At 41.8% G+C, this 8,849-nt stretch overlaps 1 protein-coding gene across 1 annotated transcript in view; it reads right to left on the reverse strand.

Annotated features, from left to right (window-relative positions):
• Positions 1-6,031, reverse strand: part of LPL (lipoprotein lipase) — a 29,767-nt gene extending 23,736 nt beyond the window's left edge. Inside the window, exon 1 of the mRNA XM_029203732.1 lies at positions 5,584-6,031. Coding sequence (XP_029059565.1) covers positions 5,584-5,671 — 88 coding nt within the window. The 5' untranslated portion in view covers positions 5,672-6,031. The remainder of the gene's footprint in view (positions 1-5,583) is intronic.
• Positions 6,032-8,849: the final 2,818 nt, after the last annotated feature.

An 8,849-nucleotide genomic window follows, 5' to 3' on the forward strand; every position in this document is an offset into this window, starting at 1 on the left:
TTATTTTTTTTAATTTTAGAAAGAAGAAAAGTTGGAAACATGGGGAAGTTTTTATATGGAATCATTCCCACCAGCATGGCAAGATGCATCACTTTAAAATGTTTTTAAAAATCCTTTAGCGGGTTGTTCAGAAATATCTGTACTATGTGTGAGTTATGGTTAATTCTTCCCCCATTTCTTTTCTCAATTTTGTCTCTACAGTCTTCCACACAAAGTCCTTGCCTAAAGTACTGTAGCAAAGGTGGTTTTGGAAAGAATCCACTTTGGTTCTTCATGGTTAATCCCAAAGTGAGTCAGGAGAGAAAGAGAACTTTGGCCTATTTTTTGACTCTCTGGACAATACTTCTGAATGTTGATAAATGTTCACAGGGTATTTGTAGGTAGTACATATAATATCACAGTGAACACTTTAAGTAAATTGTATTGCAAATAAAATCAAACTCTTTTATAAAGCAAGCACATCAAAGGGAAGTTATATTAAGAAGTTATCTAATTTCTGGTCAAGTAAAAAAAGAAGTCAAAAAACCTATCCATTCACTACAAGAAGGTAGTAACTTATACATTTTAGATTTGGCTATTTAAAAGTTTCAAAAGATAAATACCTAAGGTTGCTTAGAAATACTTCTAATTTCTTAATCTAAACCTTCTTCCTTTTCACAAAAGTTGAAAATCCATAATTTCAAATAACCTTGCAAAAGTCAGACCAAAAATTAAAATAAGAATGATATAGTACAGTGAAAGTACAGGCATTTGAATCAAACTTATCATTTAACTTTCTGAGGACTGACCAGCATTCTCCTTTTTAATTATTTCCCAAAATTCCTTAAACAATAGTGTGGTTGCTTGCAAGTGATTCATTATATGCAACAAGTTGATCTCTCTCTCTCTCTCTCTCTCTCTCTCTCTCACACACACACACACACACACACACACAAACACACACACCTCTAGCACCTAAACATTCTAAGAAGATTTATTCAAATACAAGACTGTGATAGACTATTGATATTTAAAGCTTTTTTTTCATTTCCATATAGTAAAATTTCACTTGAAATCCATTCATTAATCAAGAATATTCTCTGCCTCTCAACTCATTTGAAGATGTGGGTCTTCCTTTTCCTTCCTAACCAGAAAGCACTCTGGTGGCCTAATAATTTATCTCATGGTCGAAAAAAATTATAGATTTTTAATCTGATTCCACTTTCAGATTCTGCCCAAGAAGTTCTTTTACTGTTAGAAAGTGCTTTAGAAAATTGAAAACTAAATTAACTTTACCCACTATATATTTGCTCTTTATCAAATAACTCATGTTTCCTCTCATAACAGTCTTATTTTAACATGTTCGATCAGCAAGCTTTTTAAAGCAGAAATACTCTGAACAGTCTGGCAGACAGATCTTGCCCACTACCTATTTGCCAAACTGATATTTAAGATTATTGCCTTGCATAACTCCAGAGGATACCAGTCACTTTTATTCTATTTTTTCCTAGAATTGTGCAACACGGTGGCTCTGGTGTTGCTGGTGGTTTTGAAATGACTAAGAATATTCTTTGAAATTATTAAGGCAGGATTCCAGTTTCCCACAACCAACCTTTCCTGTTGGGTACATCACTTGTAAAGAAAAATGATAGGAAATTCATATATTCTCAAGCAAATTTGTATTTGGAAACTTTTGTTTCACTTTTCATGGAATTTTTTTTTTTTTCATTTTAAGTTACAGAAAACATAATGAAGTCTTTGACAAGAAAATAATACCACTCTATATGCCACGTGATGTTTTCAATTCTATGTTTGTTCTTTATATGAAATCATAAATGTTACTGGTGTTTAGTCAGTCTTTCCCTCTCTTTGGCGTTCTGACAGGTATTTCCACACTACTGGTGTTTCCAACCCCTCAAGGATGTCTTGGCATTCTAAAGATGAGTGTGCTTTCCAAACATCCACCAGCCCTCACACAACTGACTTAGGCCAGGAAGAGTTAGGGAGAAGGATGGACCCTGATTTATGGGTCATCAATTCATTATGGATCATTATGAGTATGTTTAGTTGACCTAATATATACACTGGGATTGCTCCTGGCTGGCAGATGAACTGATTTGGCTCAACTGTTGCTAAAAAAATTATTGTTTTTCATACATGGAAATGATATTAGTGACTCTGCCCTTAGCCCTTTAAGGGGAGAAGGACCTTTCACCAGATCCCCTTAGAAATTAAAGCCACCTTAGAATAGTGTGTGTCAGGGGAGAGGTGCATAGGTTTAATCGTTTATAAGGGCCCCTATTCTGAATTTGGTTTATCATATCAATAACATCACACCATCAGACCTGTTCTTATCAAACCCTAAGGGGAGAGATTTTGGGGCACCAGGAAAGTTACAAGTTAATGCATTTCTTGACTATATTATCTTTATCCCTAAATTCCTAAATAGATAGCTAAAAATCTATGTGTATAAACAAAGACAAGGAGTTATCTTAATATGGATAATAACTCACAGGAATGAAATTAGGCTGAGAAGTCAAAGCACTTTAAAGGTACATTTATAGAGGGTACATTATAGGAGGAACACTGAGCATCCCAGGAAAGAGACTCTAAAGGCAGTTCACAGTTATCAGATAAATAAGATTAACATTTATATGAAAACATGAGATACAAGAGCTCAATTATAATGCAATCCTCTTATAAGTTTCTACTTCCTTTCTCTCTTTTTCTTTCCTCTCTCTCTCACACACAAAAACACACACTCCTAAAGAACTTCATCAGTAATTCACCTCCTCTCTGAGGCTGATGGTCACAGTTATTGACAGCTTCTGTAGAATGCCAAAAAACAAGTGAAAAATAAAACAATGGGGGTGGGGTGGAGGGGTAATCAGTGCTGTTATCTGACTGAATTAATTGAGGTTTTCAGATATTCCAATGTAAACAATGTGCCTGACTTACCTAACAAGCTGGTTTACTTTTCATTTTTATAGAAAAAAAGTGTTTGCTAAAATAGTGGCCGTAAAATGTGCAGCCCAATTTCTCTTCCCAGAATAAAGCAAAAACAGAGGGCTGAGCTAAAAATACACTGCCTGAAAGAAAGTGAAAATTTCCCATTGTCAGTTTTCCCCAGTGCCTGACTCCCACCTTTCCATACAGCTATTAATCAATCACTCTCTTGTGCTCTGCTCCCCTTGCAGGTGGTACCTGCTACTTTGCTGTCATCACCCAACATGTTTAATTCAGATGTTAGCCTAGAAATTCACTATGGCCAGTCAAATAGAACTGCAGCTACTGAGCTCTTCAAATTTCCTAATGGGGCCACGCAGAGGCTGTGGTGCCTCCAAGAGCAAAGAGCTCAGGGCAGTGCCTGTAACCTCATATTTTTCCTAGAAATCGAGAATGAATAAGTAAAGTCAGAGCCCAGAGGGGGTGCTGCTTGCCATTCCCTCACACTTGTACCTTTCTACTCTGAATTTCTTACATTCCTACCTAAATTCATTTGGAGGATAAAGGGGGCAGAAATTTGCTGTGTTGGGAGAGCCACAATATAAAGGGGAAGCAGGGGAGTGGGGCAGTAGAGTGAGAGTGGGAGGGAAGGATGAGAAGGATTAATTTCAAGTCCACTTCAAAATGATTCCTCCCTTACAAAGCATTTACAGCCATGAAAAGCATGTGTTGATTAAAATCCAATTTAATTCATTAATCACTTGTATCCATTTACATCAAAGAGTAAAGAATTAGAGGGGTCTAAGAGAACTCTTTTTAGAATTTTTTATTTGAGTATAATTGCTTTACACTGTTGTGTTAGTTTCTGCTGTACAGCAAAGTCAATCAGTTATACGTATACATATACCCCCTTTTTTAGATTTCTCTTCCATCTAGGTCACCACAGAGCATTGAGCAGACTTCCTTGTGCTATACAGTAGGTTCTCATCGGTTATCTATTTTATACATAGTAGTGTATATATGTCAATCCCAATCTCCCAATTCATCCCATCCCCCCTTCCCCCCTTGGTATCCATAAGTTTGTTCTCTACATCTGGAGGGGTCTAAGAGAATTTTGAGTCTGGTCCAAACTCCTCATTTTAGAATTGAGGAAGCAAAACCCAGAGAGGTGACCACTGACCAGCCCAGGAATTTAGGGTCCTGAATCTCTCAGGGAGTCTAGAAAAAACTCAATCTGTGGATGACACTTATTTGTGTGTGTTTTTTAGTCTAAGTAACATTACTCTGTAGTGTACTTTCTGATATAAGAATTTGGAGTTTGTTCCAACCTTTTTCTTGGACCGTGTAAAACACTATCCAGCGGCACATGCTACTTCATAAGGTGTTTAAGACTTTCTAATTGAACAACTTCGTGCTGAAATAAAACAAGTGTTTAGCAGCAACCAAAGTCAGAGACAAACTCGACTATAACGTGAACCGCTGCAGACCGCGCCGCCTGAAAGCACGACCAAAGGACACCGCCTTAACTGCAAGTCCACCAAGGAAGAGAAAAGAAAATGTTGCCTCCTTGCATGACTTGCTTCAGTTGCCTTTTCAGTTGCTGCTGTGTGTTAACTGAACCAAGGTTCAAGTTACACAGGCTGCCTCTACTGTGGCAGGTCTCGGGCTGGGCGCTCACCTTCCCGGCAATAAAGAAATGCACATCCGGCCTCGAAGCCTCAACCCTGGTGAGAGGTAACTGGGGTTCAGCCAGTGGCCTCCCGGCGGCGCCCAAGAAACCCCAAGTGCTCGCGACCGCACCGCGGGGCAGGGCGCCCGGAGCCGAGCTCAGCTCGCAGGACGGTAAGGGTAGCCAAGTGCAAACCTGGCAACCCCCAAGTCGGCGGCCACAGACTGCTGGTCGCTCTGCCACGTTTTTCAGGAGGGTCAACCCTTCGCTAGGTTTGCTGGCCGCTAAGAAAAGCCGAGCGTACAAGAGTCGAAGTTAAACAGCTTCCCCGGCGCCCCAACTCTTGCAGGACGCTGCGTCCCCAGGACTCCGCGTCCCGCGTCCTCTCCTCCCACCTCCACGTGCAGAGCAAGAATGTCCTGTACTCCTAAGTGGCGGCCAGCACCTCCCCCCACGACCCGCGGCCACGGGCCAGCTTCTCCAGGAGAAGGGGCCACTTTCTAACCGCGCTCTCAATGACGGGGACTGAGCCGCGGCCAAGGCCAAGCCAGGGTCACCTTGGCTCCCTTGCCTTTCATTCCAGGCCCCCCCCCCCCCCGAGCGAAAAGGTTGCTGCAGGTCACCGCCATCTGAGCCCTTCCTCCCGCCCCCCTGGTCCCGCCCCTCACACTCTCCCCCCGCTCCCTTCCCTGCTGAGCCCAGGCGGACGGGAACTCAGCCTCAGCCAGAGTGGAGGGGACAGCGCGGGAACGCGGGAAAGAGAGAAAGGAGAAGTGGGAGCCGCCCCAGAGAGATCGGAGGAAAAATTCCCTCCGTGGCCCTTCCAGATCCCACCCCGGTGACCCTTTCTGGGGCAAGCGCTCGGGCTAGGAGAGTCCCCGGCGCGCATCGCAACCCCTTCCTACTTCCTCCTTCCCATCTTCAGAACGTGTGCAAGTGGCCGCTGAGCAGATTCTGCAAGTGGAGGGGAGTCTGCGCGCAAAACTTACTGTCGGCGGTGGCCACCCCTCCGCGGGAGACGGTCAGACTCTGAAGCCACACGCTCAGAGCCACCAGAAGCAGGGCTTTGCTCTCCATCTCGGGGCGCGTCCCTCTGTGGGAGTTACAGGGCACCCGGCTGGAGCGGGGACAGACGGATGGACCGGCCGAGTCTGAAGCGGGAGCAGGCTGGAGCAGCGGTCTGGCGCAGGGCAAGTCACCCTTTAAAGAGGAGGCAGGACAGCTAGAAGTGGCAGGTTTCCTCGGAGAAGGAGGAGGAAGAGGAGGAGAAATTGAGTCCGACACTGTTTCCACTCCACGGCTGCTTATGTGATTGGAAATATGCAAATAAACCTCATCACCTATTGGCTATAAAATCATAAGCTGGGGGGAGGGTCCTAAATTCACTTCCAAATATTTGAGCAAATTGTAATGAGGATCAACCCTGCCAGCAAGAAGAGGGGGAAAGGGCAGAAATGAAATTTTACTTTCTCTATGAGGCCTATTTGCTTTTCCTAAGGGGTCTGGCTCTGCTGGGTGCCCAGCACAAGCACCAAACACAGGTTTATGTGAAATAATCTGGAATCACCAGTTTTCCAAGGAAAGGAAGTTAAGTTGTTAAACTACATTTGGTCAACACTGAAACCCACTCCTCCTTTGATGGATCCTGTTTGTAACTTGCAGTGTTTTTTGTTTTGTTTTTGGTTTATCCCCCCACCCCCCAAATTCTCCTGGACCATGTCAATCTAAGGACCCATGAACACACGTTGTTCTGCAGCTTGAACTTGCACAATCTGGTATTTTAACATTGGCAAAATGGCAAGTGGTTGTGGAAAGTCCTCTTGCTCTAACTAGTTTCTAATTTCTGCCTCACGAATATTATACCCAGTCCTCAAACTCATCAAGGAATGCAAAGATTACATTTTATCCTCAGAGGCAGAATATTGAGGCCAAATAGTCTAAAACTATATTGTTATGCTAAATGAAAGATGCCAGTCACAAAAGACATATATCCTATGATTCCATTGATATAAAATATCCACCAGTAGGCAAATCTTAGAGAGTAGATTAGTGGTTGCCTAGTGCTGGGGAATAGGGGAGGGAGGAGAATGGAGATGTTTTCGGGGAGATGGTGATGAAAATGTCTAAAATTACATTATGGTGATGGTTGTACAACTGGGTAGATAAATGAAGAAAATTGACTTGTACACTTTATTTATTTATTTATTTATTTATTTGTGCGGTACGCGGGCCTCTCACTGCTGTGGCCTCTCCCGCTGCGGAGCACAGGCTTTGAACGCGCAGGCTCAGCAGCCATGGCTCACGGGCCCAGCCGCTCCGCGGCATGTGGGATCTTCCCGGGGCACGAACCCGTATCCCCTGCATCAGCAGGCGGACGCCCAACCACTGCGCCACCAGGGAAGCCTAACTTGTACACTTTAAATGGGCAAACTTTATGGTATGTAAATTATATCTTAATAAAGCTATTAAAAAGATGTATTGAGGTATGCAAGTAAAATACTAAGAATAATAAAATCACTTTGGATATTGCATTTTTTTTGCCAAAATGCTGAGAATACTTTCAAATATCTTTTTAAATGTAAAGAATTAGAATTAGCCAAGAGGGATAATTAACTCTATACTCTCCACTTTACATCTGAGTAATGGGCTCATAAACCAAAACCTCCAATTCACTGTCCATATTGGATTATTTCTCTGAATACCTTTAATGCTTCCTTCTACTCATCCCTCCTTCCTTCCCTCTCTCTCTGCCTCTCCTCCCTCACAGACACACACACAATCTACATTTGTATGTTAGAAAGATGAAAGGCCATACAATTTAAACTAGGCTCATATTTTCAGTTTTTCTCAAAAACAAAATACCTGATAATGCCCAAATAATTCAGTTTGCTATTCTACAGAATAGAGTTCTATCTTTAAGCTACTGTGTTAAATGTCACAGCACAATTTGTCTTGTATTGCATATATTAAACAATACATCGCGCACATGCAGTCTATACTACAATACATGTAAAGGAATGTTGAAATGTGCCAAGAATTAAACCCTCAGAAGAGTTTCAGAAGTAGCAGAACAGACCAAGCAGCAGATGAATGATTATGCTGTGGCAGTCATCCAAAAATTCTATAGTAAATTCTAATTTTAAAAAATGACACAAGATGAGTGCATTTGCATTGCCTGTGCTCAAGGTATAAATAACATATAAACAAAAGTGCAAAAATGTCTACTATCTTATATAGAATACACAAGCAGTCTATTTTCACACATAAATATCATTTGTTAAGACAACCAAACCAATCTGCACAGCTGTGCCTTTCAGAGAACTGCAAGAAGATTTTACGTAATTGCTAAAGGGAAGTGTGATGCTTATAGCTATATGTTTAAAATGATTTTCTGGGTTAACAGACACAAAATCAGAGCAATCAAGAGTTAGAGTAATTTTTATTTTAAATATGAAACAGATTTTGGAGTGGTCTGTACTGTTACACTGCATGTCCATCAGAGTTGCAGAGATTTCCAGGAAGAATTCACTCATAGCAGCTCAGCGTGGTAGAAAAGCAGACAGATTGGCTCCAATCCCGGGGACAAGCAGTGGGCAGGTGGGTGTGGCGGCAAGGCACTCTCTTGATTGGCTGCTCTCAGAGCATCAGATGCCTGCGTTCTCTTGCAGAGGCTCACATGATCTCCAAGTACAGACTTGCATGTGCGTTAGAGAAGTGCCTCGCCCAAACTTCAGCAAGGTTATTTGATCACGGATAGTGTGAGCCTTGACTTTTTCCGTGATTGACACTTCCCTTGTAACAGACTTAAAAAGCTTCAGGTTAAAAGATACTAAGCTTTGTATAAACGTTTAACAAACAAGTACTCTTACGGTAGGACATTTGCTCCTGTTATAAGCTTAAAACTGTAAGTAAAAAGTTAAATGGGCATACCTGAAGAAACGACCAGAGACTCCAGAACTCCACATGTAAGGAAGTTTCTTTCTTCCTTCCTTCCTTCCTTTCTTTCTTTCTTGTCTATCTTTTGTCATCTGCTATTTGCACAGGCTGGGCGCTTTCCATCCCTTTTTGCATTTAATCATTTCAAAACTTAATGATATTCCCACTGTACAGATGAGGGAATATGAAACTCAAGGAAGATTAAACAACGGTAACCACAAATCATATGTTTTTTTTTTTTTTTTTGGAGATCCAAAGGAAGAACAAAAAATGTATTTTATGTGTGATATTTTAATGCTGCTGTAATTGCAAACCAGAA

Source organism: Monodon monoceros, unplaced genomic scaffold, assembly GCF_005190385.1.
Source record: "Monodon monoceros isolate NGI ecotype Baffin Bay Population unplaced genomic scaffold, NGI_Narwhal_1 Super_Scaffold_5, whole genome shotgun sequence".
Lineage (NCBI taxonomy): Eukaryota > Metazoa > Chordata > Mammalia > Artiodactyla > Monodontidae > Monodon > Monodon monoceros.